General features: G+C 35.6%; 1 protein-coding gene across 1 annotated transcript in view; it reads left to right on the top strand.

Moving 5' to 3' along the window:
- LAMA2 (laminin subunit alpha 2) overlaps window positions 1-18,250 on the top strand; it is a 450,165-nt gene that overhangs the window by 100,232 nt on the left and 331,683 nt on the right. Inside the window, exons 5-8 of the mRNA XM_065888629.1 lie at window positions 7,806-7,985; window positions 10,914-11,003; window positions 12,390-12,507; window positions 17,846-18,024. Coding sequence (XP_065744701.1) covers window positions 7,806-7,985; window positions 10,914-11,003; window positions 12,390-12,507; window positions 17,846-18,024 — 567 coding nt within the window. The remainder of the gene's footprint in view (window positions 1-7,805; window positions 7,986-10,913; window positions 11,004-12,389; window positions 12,508-17,845; window positions 18,025-18,250) is intronic.

The following is an 18,250-nucleotide window of genomic DNA, read 5'->3' as shown; positions in this document are numbered from 1 at the left end:
CTGAAATGTTTAAATATTTTATTAACTTGTATTATAAATGACATATTGGGTAAGTTTTATTATTTATCTAGTGTATTTTTATTACCCATGAATTAATTTTCATATATTCATGTATTTTCATATTTTTAAGACTTTAAAAATATTGCATTGATTTGGAAAGGTTTTAAAAGCTGCAGTGAAACTTTGCTGATAAGGTAAGAAAGGTTATTTTTCAATAATTATTCAGCTACATATAATAAAACTAATGACAATCCATAAAGATGATAATACATTTAGTAAAAACTTTTCTTGTAGAAGCAAGGTACTCTGTAATTGTTAATTAACTTTATCGATAGTTATTGCATGCCCATGGTGTTTAAGGAATATACTCTATAATTTAAATATACTCTATTGTGTTTTCATGGACTCTTGTGTGACTAATAGCACATCCAGTTTATTGGTTGGATTATGAAATAGTCAGAATATGATTGAAGGAACTAACCAATGGGTAAGGTCCACTTTGCTCTGGTTGAAATTAAGTTGAATAGTTCTTAAGTTGAAACACAATGTCTTATGACATTTCTATGTCCTTATCAGCTGAAAATTGCCTGTCAAAATGAAACTTAAAGTTAACTAATGTTTAACTAATATTAACAAATGTAGGAGACCTAGATATAAGGAAATTGTGGATCAAAGCTGTTAATGCCTAATTTTCTGTAATTCAACTTAACCCAAAATGCTTGGGTAGAAAGTGATATGAAGGATTACTGACTTGAATTTCATTCTGTGGAAATACCATACTCAAAGATTTACTCATATAATAACAGAAAAATCTGATTAATTATTCTATGAAATTGCTTTACAGGTAGGAAGCTAGTTGAATATGCTAAATATTTAGAATTTATATGTTTCTTTATTCAGAAGTTTTTACTTAGCACTCAGTTATTTTTAGCTATTATCCTGTTTTCTGGGGATTATGTCAGTTAACAAAAAAGATAAAAAATCCGTGAACCCTTGGGACTTATGTTCTAGAGAGTGGAGAGGAATAGTCAACAAAGCAAATAAATCATATTCACGGTATGTTAGAAGAAAAGTACTGTGGAGAAAACTGAAGCAAATAGAGGAAATTGTGAGTGCCAGGATGAAGTTCGCACTGTAATTAGATAGTCATGGAAAGACTCACTGAGGAGGCCTCATCTAAGCAAGGTTTGAAAGAAATGAGAAAGTAAGCATTGTAATATCTGGGAGAATAACATTCCAGGCAAGGGATTCCAAGTTTAAAAGCCCTGAGGTAAGATCCTATCTCACATGCCCAAACAAAGATGGCAGCCTGGCTGGAGCAGCGTGGATGAGGGAGAAAGTAGGAAAAGAGCTCCAAAAAGTCATTACTTTCTCCTTTGGCAGTATTAAGGGGTAGGAGTGGGGCGGTGACATTGCAGATAGTATAGGATCTCATAATTCATTGTAAAAATTTTGGCTTTTATTGGTAGTGCAATAGAGAAGCATTGGGAGGTCTTAAGGAAAAGCATGACATGACCAGAGTTATATTTTTCAAGGAATATTTAGAGAGCTCCCTGAGACATGTTGTCCTTGATAAAATTTGCAAGCCAGTTTTTGAGGCACCAAATTACGAGGAGGGAATAAAAGCTTTTACTCACCTTCAGGAAATAATGACTTTTGTATAGTTTTCTAATGGTGAATGTGATTATGGTATGGGGTTTGAGATGGGAATGGACCTCTTCTGCTATGGTTTACACTATTTTCATAAGGTTGATGGCCAGCTTTTACCTCTTGCATGTAACCTATTGAAGAGGAGTCTCTTGGCAGAAATTATTGAAGATCATCTGGCGAACAGAAGTAAAGAAAACACCGACCAACTTGCAGCATGAGTGAGAGTTGGCTTTCTTTGGTCCATAATATTTTAAATTATTAATATTAAAGTTATGATTTTTGTTAATAAGGAATACAGAGAATAAATTGATGGAAACATTTACTAAAAACTTAAAAAACAAAAAAACAGCTGCTATGTTGCAGGTAGACCCTAAGGAGGTGAGAGTTGTAGCAGGAAGACCTGTTCAGATCCTTATTGCAGTGCACAGGTGCAAGATGATGAAAGCTCTTGGACCAAGATGGTTTTAGTAGAGGTGGTGAGAAGTGTTTGGATGCTGGATATATTTTGAAGGTAAAGCCAACAAGATTTGCAGAAAAGTTGGATGTAGGAAGAAGGAAAACAAGAACAGGCAAGCATGACTCCAAGTTGTTGGTCCTGGGTAATAGGATAAAATTATTTAATGAGATTGGGAACACTGGGGGTGAAGAAAGGGAACTCAGTTTGAGATATAAGTTTGAGGTACCTATTAGACAGTCGTATAAATGGATCAAGAAGGCAGTTGGATGCTGTATCTGGACCTTAGGAGAGATCAAGCCTGGAGATATGTGTGGGAGGCATCAGTATAGATGGTATTTAAATCTGTGAGCTTTGGTGGGATCGCTAAGTGAGCGTGGATAGAACAGAAGACAAGGCCAAGGACTGGGCACCATGGTACTCCAATATTAGAAAGTTAGGGAGGAGAGAAGGTAGTAAGTAGAGAGGGAGACTGGGAATGTGTAGCTGGAGGCAAACAAAGACAGTGTGGTATCCTGGAAATCAATGGAGTAATCAATTGTTTCAAATGCTGTTAATAGATCAAGTATAGTGGAGACTGAAAATTGATCATTTAGAGGCTCCTGTTGACCACCCAGAGCCAGAGCCAGAGCCTTTGTTTGTGCTGTGCTAGAAACACAGTGGCAAATTGTTGCACTGTCACCTTTTCCTAAGCTTCATACAGATCACCCCCTTTCTCCAAACGTATGCTTTCTTTTTTTTCCCCATGCTGGGTAAAATACAAGTAATTAGGTTCATTTTTCAAAGTTATCGTTGTGATCTTATTCTCCCTCTCTGAATTAATATCACATTAATCATGATTAGATTTAAGAGGTTCCACAAGTCTCAACCACTCATTTACATACATGTTCTTTGACCACACCTATAGATAGCTGATCTCATCCTATACATATGAAAATTATTGTTCTATCCTCTGGTGTCACCTTACTTTCAAATTGTTACACCAATTTCATTGACACACTTAGAGATTGATAAAGGGGATTTTAAAATGTTCGTCAAGTTGTCAACTCCATCCACTTCCACTACTCATTTCAAAGTTTCTTAACCTTATTAATGATCCTTAAGTAGCCTTCATTCTCCCATCCATCCACTCAGTAAACGTCTATCACTGGGGAGGCTGTTAGGAATATAGCTCTTCCAGTAATCTAAAGCAGAGGTAGTAATATAAATAGAAAAACATAATAATAAGGGGCCATTATCCATACTAGAATTTTGATTCTTTGCTGCATAAAACGTCTTTAAATTATATTCTAATTATCAAAGTAAAAATGCCATAGAGGCCCTCAAATCTTATCCATCTGCAAGGGAAACATGATTTATATAGTACCCTTACACTAATAAAAGTAATTTATTTGGATGGGTAGAGTGTAATATTGATTTAGTCGTTTCGTCGTAAAAAGAGATGATCTCTCATGAGTTTTTTTTTTTTCCTCTTTATTTATCTGTGAAAGTTAATTTCAAAGAAGAGTGTAATTTTAAAATCTAAAAAACCGGTGGTTAATCAGGCTGATATTTTCAGCTGGAATAAATTCCTTTGACAGCATGAACATGTATCCACTAACATGTCTGTAATGGAAGTCATTTCAGAAGACACTAGACTGCCAGAGACTTCCCACAGCCTCTCAGCAAGACAGTGGTGGTCTTGAGGAATGATACTCTTCAACTTTTTGAAGATAGACACCCTCCAGTTGTTACCCCACAGGAAATCAGGAAGTATGCTAAACTATCCGGTGGAGTTGGAATTACACAGCGAGGTTCCAGTGGAAATATCTTATCCAATATTATGATTTATTTTGAAGGAGAGTTTTTTTAAAAAGGAAAAAAAAATGATGGAAATAAGCTCCACAAAACATGGCCAAACAGCTGTCTGGTTTTCTGTCTCAGAAACAGCTTGGGACTAACTATACTCACAAGATCTCTTGGCGAGTAGCTTGATGAAAATACAAAAGCTGTGAGAAGTATTCTTTTGCTGAAGCCTTTCTTTAGCTATCATATGGTTTATTAACGTAAACGAGAACATGTTCACCATTTTTTAAAGCTCCTGTATGTTTAAATGAGGCACTTACTGATTCCATGTAGAGCGCAAATACAGTTCACCATAGCATTAATGCCAAATAAACCTTAATAATTTTTGGAAAACTTAATTCTAGACATGGTCTGATTTTTCTCCCTTCAAATAACATTTTTAGGAGCAGTCAAGTAAGAGCTTGATAAGACAGAAATTTAGCATGACTTCAAGGGCACTGGTGAATTTTTGGATGCCAAAATTAATCTGTAAGGGGAATTCATTTTAATTGCTTCATACATCTATTTATTCATTCTTTACCGTTAATGGATACCTTCTTAAGTAATAGAGACAACTTGATTTTAAACACATTTCTGGCTCACCTGTTAGATGCCAGAACTGTGGAATATACAAGATCTGTCTTACTCTTAAAATTTTCTACATCAGATGGGGAGGATATTCAGTATCTGGAGATTTATTATTTTAGAAGACCTTGTATTTTATCATCCTCAAAAGTTGATTTAAGTGAATTTATTCTTTACTAAGTATCTAAGGTAGGTTCAATTAGCTGGGACATTTCATATTTTTATCATGAAGCATTTTGAGTCTATTCTTTGTGGCATCAGAATTAGTTTCTCATCTCAGAGTTTGCTGTATTTATTCCTCTAGTGACTCAGTAGTTTATTGGCAGTCAGTTTGTAAAATTCTCTCAGGGATTATCTAAATGCAGAATGTTAGGAATGGAGACACATATTGCCTCTCCTGTCAAAAAATGTAATTAACACAAATGATATATTGTCTTGCAAAAGTGGATGAAAATTCCAGTGGGTGACCTCAAGTCACAGTTCCCAGTGCACTTACAGACTGTTGTGTTCCTTAATAGCTCCCAGCCCAGCACAGGACTCCTTTCTTCTTTTTCTTATTTTATTTTTAACATCTTTATTGGAAGATAATTGCTTTACAATGGTGTGTTAGTTTCTGCTGTATAACAAAGTGAATCAACTATACATATACATACATCCCCATATCCCCTCCCACACTTCCTATCCCACCCCTCGAGGTGGTCACAAAGCACCGAGCTGATCTTCCTGTGCTATGTGGCTGCTTCCCACTAGCTATCTGTTTTACATTTGGTAGTGTATATATGTCCATGCCACGCTCTCACTTCGACCCAGCTTACCCTTCTCCCTTCCCGTGTCCTCAAGTCCTTTTTTTTTTTCAGATTCCATATACATGTGTTCCATACTGTATTTGTTTTTCTCTTTCTGACTTACTTCACTCTGTATGACAGACTCTAGGTCCATCCACCTCACTACAAATAACTCAATTTTGTTTCTTTTTATGGCTGAGTAATATTCCATTGTATATATGTGCCACATCTGCTTTATCCATTCATCTGTCAATGGACACTTAGGTTGCTTCCATGTCCTGGCTATTGTCAATAGAGCTGCAATGAACATTGTAGTACATGGCTCTTTTTGAATTACGGTTTTCTCAGGGTATATGCCCAGTAGTGGGATTGCTGGGTCATATGGTAGTTCTATTTTTAGTTTTTTAAAGAACCTCCACACTGTTCTCCATAATGGCTGTATCAATTTACATTCGCACCAACAGTGCAAGAGGGTTCCCTTTTCTCCACACCCTCTCCAGCATTTATTGTTTGTAGAATTTTTGACGATGGCCATTCCGACTGGTATGAGGTGATGCCTCACTGTGGTTTTGATTTGCATTTCTCTAATGATTAGTGATGTTGAGCATCCTTTCATGTGTTTGTTGGCAATCTGTATATCTTCTTTGGAGAAATGTCTATTTAGGTCTTCCACCCATTTTTTAATATTGAGCTGCATAAGCTGTTTGTATATTTTGGAGATTCATCCTTTGTCTGTTGATTCGTTTGCAAATATTTTCTCCCATTCTGAGGGTTGCCTTTTCATCTTGTTTATGGTTTCCTTTGCTTTTTAGCCTCCTGTGTGTGCGTACACATGCTGTGTGTGTGTGTGTGTGTGTGTGTGTGTGTGTGTTCAGTCCAAAACTTACCACTCAATTTCAGTTTCTTTAACGATTTTAATCTCATTTGATTTATTGCATAGGTAATAATGCATTTACAAAGTACAAAAAAGTGAAAGTAGTTCTTCCTGTCATTATATTGAGAGTTTCCTTATTCTTTTGTAAGGTACATATAATTCACTGTATAGATGTATAATTTATTTAACCAGTCTCACATTGATGGATATTAGATTGTTTCCAGTCTTCTGCTATTACCAAATAATGTGGTGGGAATTCAATATAGTTGTACATTTCATTAATTACATGTTGATTAGTGATATATATATATATCTATATCTGTAGGGTGATTCCCCAGAAGTGGAATTTCTAAGTAAAATATTCTGTGCATTTGTAATTTTGACAGTTATTGCTAAATTCACCTTCATAAGGGCCTGTGCCATTTTACACTCATACCTGTAAGTATGTGAGGATTGCTGTACCTCTTTAGTCTTGCCATCCGGGAGTATTATCAATATTTTAGAATTCTGACAACCTGAAAAACTGGAAAAGGTTTTTAGAGTGGTTTTAATTAACGGTTCTGTTATGAGTGAGGTTCACTATCTTATCAAAAGTTTAATAGCCATTTATATTTCCCTTTCTTTGAATAGTCCTCTTACATCTTCTGTCTGTTTTTGTGTTGTTGGTATTTTTCCTTGTTGATTTATAGGGTTTCTTTAGGCATTAGAAAAATAATTCCTTTATCTGTGATAGAAGTACTTCTTATTTTATCAAATGGTTTATTCCCCATTAGAATTCTCTGCTCTCATGAAATCCCTGTTAGAACATGTGGGCCCCATGCCTCCAAATTACCTTTGGAGGGTAATTCCTTGACCTTTTCTCCACTTTTTACATGGAAAATGGCATGGTTAGATTTGATTTCTTCTGGTGTCAATTGTGCTAAATTATTTTCCTGAAAAAATTACCATCCTGTCCAGGTTTTAATATATTTTCATAGAGTATATTTTTCATAGAATATGTTATATCCTTGGTAAATTTTTTGCCTTCTTGATCTATCAATTACTAAAAAACAAACAACAACAACAACAAAAACCAGCTTATTGAAATTTCTCACTGTGCTTGGAGATTTGTGTAGTTTTTCTTGTAATGTGTCCATTTTTGCTCTCCATATTTTAAGGCTATATAATTGGATACTTTCAAGTTCAGAATAAAAAAAATTAAGCTCCTGATGGTTTCTTGCTTTTGTCTGATATTTTGTAACTTTATTATACCAAGTTTTCTGGTTTCCCACTATATACTACAGTCTTAAATAATGTTAGGGCACAATAATTCTCAGAAAAAGAATGACTGACAAGAATTTATAGAAATCCTAGGAAAGTCAAGTAGATGCACTGCCTTGGAACAGAGAAATATGGGTAATTGCAGTATATACAACACACCTGAAATATAAGCAAATAAATTGCATGTATATGTACTAAAGCATTCATAAAATTTCTCAATTACTTCACTGCATTCCAGTAAGGAGATATGAACCTGTATCTGCCTGACTAACTGGGAGAAAGGGAGCTTAACTTTATTTTTCTAAGAAAAATTAAAACCAGATATTTAATTTTTGGTAACTTTAATTGTCAAATGATTTCCCACCTTGCGTAGATTCACATCTCTTTGATCAATGGGAGACCAAGTGCTGATGATCTGTCTCCTGAACTGCTAGAATTTACCTCCGCCCGCTATATTCGCCTGAGATTTCAGAGGATCCGCACCTTGAATGCCGATTTGATGATGTTTGCTCACAAAGACCCAAGAGAAATTGACCCCATTGTCACACGAAGAGTAAGTTACAATGAATCATACTGGAACTTGTGAATGATATTGCACCCATCGTTTTAATTGTCTGTTAAATAGTTTTAAAAGATATCTTTCAGTGAAGGAGTGAAAGACTTTGAAATTCCACAGACCTTCCTTTGTTTAAATCTAAGCTCTGCCACTTATTAGATGTGTAACATTTATCAAACTTTTTAACGTTTCTAAACTTTAATTTCCTCTTTGGTACAACGGAGATCGTAATGCCTAGATTACTATCTTAATTTTGAGGCCTAAGTTAGTTTTTCGACACTTTGGGTAATCCATACTACTATTATAATTGGCTTTGGGGGTGGTGGTTACTACAGGAAGAGAATGGGCTTTGAAACATTTTTGGTTGCAACGCACACTAAGAAATACATTTTATATCATGACTCAGTACACACACACACACACACACACACACACACACACACACACACATCACATGACATCTTGATGACCTTTAATGTGCATAGATCAGCTGGTGATGTGGAAATGCAGATTCAGATTCAGTAGGTCTAGGGCAGAACTGAGAAACTGCAATTCTAATAAATTCCCAGGTGATATGGATGTCACTGTTCTGTGGACCATTTTGTCTAATTAAATAATTTAGTTTTATGCTTCATTAATGAATCACAAGGCACTGCTAGTTCAAGAGAGCACTGCTATAGGAAAAAAGTGATTATATATACCATTTTCCTTTATGAATTGAATATCAGGAAAAAATAGTTATAGCATCCTTTCAACAGATCATTGAAAGTAGGAGCTACCAAGTGTTGTTTTCCAGTGTTAAACAGGAATTTGAGAGATTATGACATAGACGATCAGCCCAAGTTACTATGAGTGATAACTGTTCTTTCTCCTATCCACGCCTCACCGTATTCACTGGTTTACTCATCTCCTTTATATGCTGCTACACAGCCAAGACACTATTACCAAGAGAGTCAGATCAGCAGTAAATCCATAGAACAAATATATGCTAACAGCGGAGGAGAAAAGAGGATTGTAGGGAGAAACTGCGATTGTGAGAAAAAGCATTGTTCTAGAATGACCCTACTAAGGTTAGACGGTTGCCACGAATTACCTAATTGCTGAACCGGCCAGCTGAATACTGAAGGGTGGTACTTTTCACAATTCCTGAGTACCCCTCGCATATTTTCTCTTCTCATTACTTAACTTACTCACACCTAACCTCTCCATCATTGCAAAATAACTTTTAAAGTTTTATTGTCCCCATGCAACACGTGTTGGATGTTTTAGTGCCCTGTATTTCCAAACCTGAAATAATTTTACCTTGTCTTATATTTCAGTATATTGTAAATTGTTTTATGCAAAAGTAATCATGATTTTTCACCAATGTTTAGATTCTTCACTTGTTAAAAAAAAAGATTTTTAATTATAATTTTGGCATGACTTAAAAATACACACCAAGGAAGACTGAATAATTTTGAAGTGAAATTTAATCTTTCCTGACAGTATATCTATCAAAGAAAAAAATCAATGGAAATAAATGTGTTCCTTTCATCATCTTTTGCAGAAAGCAGAGAGGGGTTAGGGTGCACATCTATTATTTATAACTTCATTGTACATGAGCCTTTAAAACAGTGCAGTAAAAATCAACATACAAATATGTTTTTTGAAAGTACTCAAGTTCTGTAAACACTACATATAAATTTAAATATATAAAAATAGGATATTGAATTTTAGCTCCTCTTCATGACACAGAAATGAAGCATTGCACATTTATATTTAAAGCAAATTTCCCAATTTTAAAAACACCTACAAAACTACAGTATCAGCTTTCTGAGCAACTATCCCTGTTTGGATCTGTATTATAAGGTGATGAAGTTAGTGAAAAGCAGACTTTTTTATGTCTAAGCTACACCTGAACTTCCTTGCAAGTTACAATAGTGTGAGGTCTAAGTATATCAAGTAAGATAAAGTAACAAAAATATTATAAAAGATACTATACATAAATAGCAAAAACAAACAAAAAGAATTTTAAAAAGAAGTAAAGAAAAGAAGTAAATTGGAAAAGGGAATTTGTATTCAGGGAACTTTGTGTCTACCTACTTATTCTCACTAAATGTGTGGGGGGTTTTTTTAGTGTAAATAATTGGAATAATAGAACTGTCTACCATAATATGGTTATTTGGATTCCATAAGGTAATATGAAGTACTCTCCCAACTATAAAATGCTATATACAAATTAAGTAAAATTTTTACATAGTCCTGTTCTGTAATTACAAATGATCTTTTAAAAATAACTGAGTAGATGAAAATAATTAGAAACAGTCCTGTTAACTCAGATAGGAAAGTAATTGCATGGCTATTTTAACATAATAATGAAAAAAAAGTATTTTGCACATCTAGTTTACTTCTCACATTATGTTAAATCAAACTTATAATTAATTTTCATTTTCTTCTTGATATGGTTAAGAAATGTGTTGTTATGAGCACTATTTCCCTAAATTTGTTGATTCTTTTCAAATCCATCAAGTAAAACAGTCTGCGTATGATTCATGAGCACTGATGTTCCTATAATGATAATAAAAAAGGTTTTCTTTCTTTCAACTTTTATGAAGAATTAGTGCCCTTGCTCCCCCGCCCCATAACAATTTGCTCTCAATAATAAATACTCCAGCATGGAGTATTTGTCCTGTGTAGTCCTTTGTACTGTCTGTAAGAAAGAAATTTCTAAAATGCCCACCTAACATAAATTAGAGGCATTCTGTCCCTGGGCTATGATTTCAATGTGAGGAGTTACTGGATACTTTTGTGAACCTTCTGTTGTTCTCTAGTGCTTCAAACTAAGGATACAAGCAGAAAGCCAAGTTTTTAACTGAATGTTCCCTTTTGTTGCTTTCACTTTGCAGTAGTCTTAATAGGATTTCTCTCTGGATTGCTTTTTTGCAGTATTACTACTCGGTCAAGGATATTTCGGTTGGAGGGATGTGCATCTGCTATGGTCATGCCAGGGCTTGTCCACTTGATCCAGTGACAAATGTATGTATATTTATAGGATGCTTTGGTAAAATGAAGCTCTGAACTGTAAAATGCTTCATGAGAAGCTTTGCTGACAGGGACGCTGTGAATGGGTGTCAGGCCCCCACTAACAGAAAGCCATGCCAGGGTGAAATAGAGCTGGCAGGTAGGATGATAGACTTTGAAGGCAGCCATCACTATATGAGAAAACAGATTAGTTTTCTTCCAAAAAGGCTCCAAACTGGTCTATATATTTTGAAACCTTTCTAGCTATGACAGCCAGCTGTATGATTTAGCTTTAAAGAACTCCTGTCATCAATCAACCTGACCCTTTCTTTTAAGAATTTTCATCAAAAAAATTAATGCAAACAAATGAAAAATGTACATGGAAGTAAATCTAAATGACCATGGAACCGGAGGCTGAGGTAGGACAGGGGCAGGAAGGAAGGGAGTATTCAAGAGAGCTTGAAACCGCCAGGTCAGAAAATGCTGGAATGTTTTTGGGTTGAATTTTTCATTAATGACAATGGACTAAATGAACATAACCTAAAAAAGAAGATGAATGAGCATCTGTTTTTCTCAGTCATAAATAAACTGGTGAAATAGAAAATCATCCACTTTATAGTGTATGGAAGAAATGTATTCAATAGTAAGATCAGTGAATGTAGCTACATATGTAAAGATTTCTTTTCCTACTAAAACTGTAATGCAAATGGTATTTCTCAAATAGTATTAATTTTCTGACTAATGCATCATAGTATTACCTCCTCGGGAAGATTCAAACCCCTGGCATATTTTTCTGGGCAAGGTTGTGGTCCTGCTTTCTTCAGAGTGTGGGCACTGTCTATCAGGGGTATTGATGAGCAGTATTTCCCAAGCTTTGAGAGATCAGGCGGCAGCTTTGGAGGGCCAGTTCCATGTGATGAAATAAGACTACTCAAAACACACACAGACAGGAGACTCAGGCTTGGGGTATTAGATTTCTATTCTATCCATGCCCCTCCATGCCTAGGAATCTACTCTTTCCCCTCTTCCTACACCAAATGCTAATTGTACTTTGAGGGAATCCTTAAAATGGATACATCCCACCCAGAAGACCTGTGGATCTCAGGAATCAGAGAAGGGATTCTAGTCTTCTAGACTACTTCCAGCTGGTCCTCTTCTCTCTTCTATGTCTGAGCCCAGTGATTCCAGAGCCAGCCTGGATCTCCCTCCCTAAGCTGGTGTTGATCAAATATACCCACTCCCAAGGCTGGCACCTCTTCCTTCCCAGACTGATGGGAGTTTTAGATTTTGGTACATAGTCTTGATGTTTCCTTTTCTCTTCATTCTACCTTTCAGGGGAAGCCCCTCATTTATGGTTCCAAAGAATGCTGAAAGTATGCTTTTTCCCCATTTTTTGACTAGAAATCCCGCTGTGAATGTGAGCATAACACGTGTGGTGATAGCTGTGATCAGTGCTGTCCTGGATTTCATCAGAAACCATGGAGAGCAGGCACTTTTCTGACCAAAACTGAATGTGAAGGTATGTTCTGACAAGCCAGCACCATGGGTAATTCTTCCTTCCCTGGGACACAGGTGATATAAACATGTGCTGATTTCAGGTGAGCACATATTTCCGGTTCATATAATTTATCCAAGACAGTAGCTGGTAAGCTCTTTTACCCTCCTGTTTTAGAGTTTTCAAGTTTTTTTTTTTTAATTTGACAAATATTTACAAAACACCCACGAATTTACAACTGTGTGAGAATAATGAGAAATAGATAAAAGCATAGTATACACTTACTGTCATCAGGGGTGAATCTGAAGCTTACAGCATAATATATATATATACAAATGTAAATAAACATTCAATAAAACCTACAGGGTATAGAGATTAACCTTCTAAACACGTATGTTTATAAAATGGTTCTGAAACCAGTATAGCTCCAGATCCTTCTGCCTGTTCCCTTTGTAGTTCCTCCCCTAAATAGCTTAGGTAAATAGTAAATAGCTTTTGAGTACCCATCATCTAATAAATGGAGAAAAACCAGAGGGAAGAGATCAGACCCTACAGGTTAGAGTCAGTTTATTATCTGGGAAAGAAAGGACTCTGATTCATTAGTTATACTTATTAAAGGGTAGTGTTTGGGGGCAGTAGCTGGGAAGAATAGGAGAGTAAAACGTAACAGAGAGAAGGCAAGAAGTCAAATTTGTGGAGAAAGAATATCTATTTTAATAATAGGCATTAATATTTTAAATGTGTGGTTTCACATTGATAACGGTATAAAATGCTACTATTAGAAATGGTATCAGAGACAGTCATTAGCATAAACTACGCTATAGTAATTATTGGACAGTGACAACCAAGAAAAAGCCGGTAATGAAAAACCATAAAACAACTGGCTATGCAAACATTTGCCAACAAATACTCATTTATACTTTAATATTATCACTTTTGAAGTTTTCCCTGAAGGGAAATACCCAAGAAAGGTAGCAGATGACTTTGTAGCCTAATATGGCCAACTGTCCCAACACAGTGACAGGGAAGCTAGAGAAACTTCTGTTTCTGGAGATCTGTTCAGGCCAAGACGAGACCTAAAAACAAAGACTTCTGCTGAACTATAAATCCAAACTAGCCAGAAAGCCCAATTCTATTGAATTCAAATATTAATATTTTAGTGAATCAGTCCTAATCACATTTTTTCAGTTCAGTAGGTGTATGTGCTCACCAAAACAGACTTGGTAGCCATTTTAAACCAATACCAACCTTATGTATTTATTGAATAAAAATATTTATCATGTATCATGTGTCAGACAAGATACGTCCTTAAAATTACTGAATTGTAGCAGACTTTAATCATAAAATATTCCCCAAACATAAAATACATTTTCTTTTCAGTTTAAGATTCTGCCTATCCTATCAATGTCTTGAGTCCCTTCATTTTCTGCACATATCTCTTTTGCCTTTTGAGTTGTGTCTGAGTGCTTGTGAAGATATTTTGGTTTAGAAATCACTCATTGTTACTGAGATGTATCTGAGGGAATGGGCCACCACTACCCAGTGTTGTAAGGGGTGGGGGGTAGCAGATGCCCAGCCCTTGTTTTTTATCATCTACCCCCAACCCCATTCCTGACAATCCCTCAGGATCTCCACAGCTTGTCCCGACAAGAGCAGACATTCATTCCTAAGACTGAATTTAAGTTAAATGACACCATGAATATCTCTTCTCAAACTTCCTTAAATTTAATTAATTTCTCTTCTGCTTGTAGAATATCAACAGTCACACGTGGAACTTTTGAGCATTTGAGGGTAGGGATTCTTCCTGTTGTCTCTAACATTCTATCACAGAGTTATCATGATGTAACGTTAAGTGGCTCTGCAGAATCCTTTACCGCTCTCCACTTGTGTGTATGTGTTTAAACAAGGAAACAGAAAGGATGGATCAGACTTATTAGCAACAGGGATGGACAAAGCAACACAGAAAGAAATTTCCACTTGCTGCTATATACATTTTTATAAAATAGTGTTATTATAAAACAATTTTATCTTTCTTTGTGGAAGAGATGGGAGGTTGTATTTCCAAACTGAGAAAATAATTTTTTTTTTGAAATCCACAAATTAAAGATAGGGGTCTTAACCATAAAACCTTGTATAAATATTGTGCTTTTGGCAATGTACACATTCATAAAAGCTTATATGAAAATTTTATTTTCCAAGTTGAATTGTGTTCCATTCACCTCTTAATATTTAGAAAAATCCTGCAACGTGACAAATCCCTCTATAAAATGAATAACTGCCTTCTAATTCATTTGAATTTAATTTCGACTTTTATCAATCTAGCTTATTTGAGGCAGGTTATATCTCTAAAGTGCAAAGGATATGTATTCCATTGCTAAGCCTGTACTAACAGACAGTTTCTATCATGTGTCTTGGACATTCTGTGAAATAACAAACTGCTGATGACAGAGTGAAAAATGGCTCTTTGTGAGTAGATATTATCCATGTCCTCTAAGGCTATAGATGAAAGCTGTGCAGGCCCAGGACCTTTAAACAGCAGCCAAGGCTGTAGGAAAGGGCCCTCATACATGGAGTGTGAAAAGGACTGCTCCTCAGGCATCAGTCTTTACCTGCATTAGCTCATGGTTATAAGTACATTCCGCAATACTAGTTCTAAATAATGTGAGAATAAATTTGTATTCCTCTGTATTTCCCTCTAGTTGTACTTGTAGCAGAAATCTTGACTATTTCTTGCAATATAGCTTTACAAGATTGTTGAGAATTCTTGTGCATTGTCCTAAAGATATAAAACTGCTTATGATGCCTAGTGATTTATATTTGTGACTACATGTCCCCTAGAATACATTTTGAAAACTCTCCACTAATATAGCAAGAGTACTATATCTTAAATCAAAAGCCAACAAGGTGAAGGAGATATTTGCAACAAACAAGAAAAGGAGATAATATCCTTACTATACGAAGAGATCTTCCATAGCAATAAGAAAAAAAATTCAAAACAACCTGTTAAAAATGAGCAAAGATCAAAACAGACATTGCTCAGGAAAAAAATATGATATAACCATATAAAGAAATGATCACACTTATTTATAATTAAGGAAGTATCCATTAAAACAATAATAGTACTTTTTTTTAAACTTACCAAAGTGTTCATTCATTCACTCAACATATGTTTGAATGCTCACCAAATGGAAAATGTTGGTAATACACAGTTTTGGTGAGGCTGTGGGGAAACAGTTTTATCCTATCTATCGGAGGGAGAGTAATCTGACATAGCATTTGCAGAGGGGATTTTTTCAAGTTAATTAAAATTAAAATTTCCCATGCCCCTTGACTAGAAATTGCACTTGCAGGAATTTAATCTGTAGATGGACTTGGATAGCTGTACAGGACATTTTATGATCCTTGTCTTTAGTACCCAATTGCTAATACCACTGCTACTGACATTTACAGGGCTGAGTATTTACTGTCTCAGGCGTTCTGCTAGATGATCTGCATTCTCACCACAACCTAAGAGTTAAGTACCAAAATGACGCTAAGACTTGAACTGTCTCCTCAAAGTCACTCAGCTGGCAAATGGGGAGCCGTCTAACACCAGACCCCCACTCCTAACCCCGACCTCCATTGCCCTCCTGGTAGGTACTCAGTGTTATAAAGGAGAAATCTGGAAACAATGTAACTGCCCACTATTAGGCATCTAAGTAATCAAGAAGTACCCAGTGTAGCCTTAGGGAAAACATAATACCAATAGAGAAGGAGCCATGCTATTTACTGTCAGTAAAAAGATAGTTCAGAACAGTATATAAATGTCCCCTTTTGTGGAATTAAAAAAAGATTGAGCTGTGTGCCGCACACAGGCCCGTGCACGTGCATGCACATGCACACATACGCACACACGTATAGATGTGGAAATCAATGCGAGGACACCTAAGAAACTCAACATATGAGGAAAGACACTGCATAGTATATTTTTTGCCTAGTTGCCATCCTAAAATAAATTCTACCCATTTTTCAAAGCCTTACCCAATTCTCCCTGGGGAAGTAATTTATCATTCCTCTGAACGCCTGTAATGTGATATGAAAAAGAAAAGGAGAAGAAGAGAAGGGGTTTACGAAAACATAGAGGATGAAGATGAGGGGAAGTGGAACAGGGAAAATCATTTGGGAACTTATTTATAACACATTATGCTAATGATTTTACGTGCATTTTAAATATCCCTACCTAGTAATTACTACTGACCACTTCATGTTTTATATGGAAACTGAGCCTTAGTGAAATGAAGTTCCCTACCTCACAGGACTACTAAGGAGTGAAGAGGACACCCAAATCCAAGACTGGCACGAAATAGCGTGATCTCACCACTGAGCAAACCAGCTCTCATCTTGTCCTGATACCTTGGCACTTATCGTACAGCTTTTTCTTATCAGACAACTTGAAGGGATTGTGGTAGTGGTTAGCCCTGCAGACTCTGGAGCCCGACTTCAGAGTTTGGCTTACAATACTGACTTGGTGAACTTTTACTAGTTACTTCACTTCTCTTTGCTTGAGAGTCCTAATATATGAAAAGAGGTTAATAGAGTCTGTAAGTCACAAAACTATTTGAGAATTAAAATCAGTGGTAATAAATATAAAACATTTAGAACAGAATGTGGCATATAAAAAATCCCTAGGTTTTAGTTATGATTAGTAGTAAAAGAAAGGAATAACATTTGACTCTTGAACAACATGGATTTGAACTGCAAGGGTCCACTTATAGGCGGATTTCTTTCACTGAATGCAGACAACAGTGCTCCAGTACTACACAATCCGTGGTTGGTTGAATTGGGGGATGAGAAACCAAGGACAGGGAGGGCTGGCTGCAAAGTTATACTCGAATCTTCCATCGTGCAGAGGATTGATACCCTTAACTCCTGCATTATTCAAGGGTCAAGTGTATATACTAAGCATGCTTTTTACCCGTAGTATCTAACACAGGTTCACATATAATAATTATTCATTACAGATTACATGGATGTTAATCATTCAGTACCATACTTCAGTAATTTGTTTGTCGTAATAGGAAATTGTAGGGTGAATTATATGACATATCAGTTTTATAAGATAAAATCAGTCAAATATTGGCAATTTCATATGCTTCAGCTTAATTTATGTTTTAACTATTTCAAGTTCCATTAAAACATGCAAATTTATTAATATGCCTAATAAATCCAAGTACTTTCTAGATACCTTTGCATTGATTACATATATATACATATATAAGGTAATATAATTTTCCATATGGTATAAAAACCTCTTATGTAACAAAATATTATTTTTAAGTATATCTGAAATTAATGTTTATAAATTTATTTTTCCCTAATGCAGCCTGCAATTGTCATGGGAAAGCTGAAGAATGCTATTATGATGAAAATGTTGCCAGAAGAAATCTGAGTTTAAATATACATGGAAAGTACATTGGAGGGGGTGTGTGCATTAATTGTACTGGAAACACTGCTGGTATAAATTGTGAGACATGCATTGATGGTTTCTTCAGACCCAAAGGGGTAAAGTATGCTTTTTCTTTCATTAAGTGTTATTTTGGCTTTTTCAGACAGAGATGTATTATAGGGAAAAATAATTTTGATAGCTTCTCTAAATAATTGGACTTCAAATTCTCAAAGGTGACTAGAAATATTTCATAGTAGAAACTGTATAAATCTTTCAGGATGTGATATAAAATATTTCCATCTCTCCAGAAAGTCCCGTTGTGCCTCATTCCAGTCAATCACC

This window comes from Phocoena phocoena, chromosome 12 (assembly GCF_963924675.1).
Source record: "Phocoena phocoena chromosome 12, mPhoPho1.1, whole genome shotgun sequence".
NCBI lineage: Eukaryota > Metazoa > Chordata > Mammalia > Artiodactyla > Phocoenidae > Phocoena > Phocoena phocoena.
This window is presented reverse-complemented; position numbering and strand designations above follow the sequence as displayed.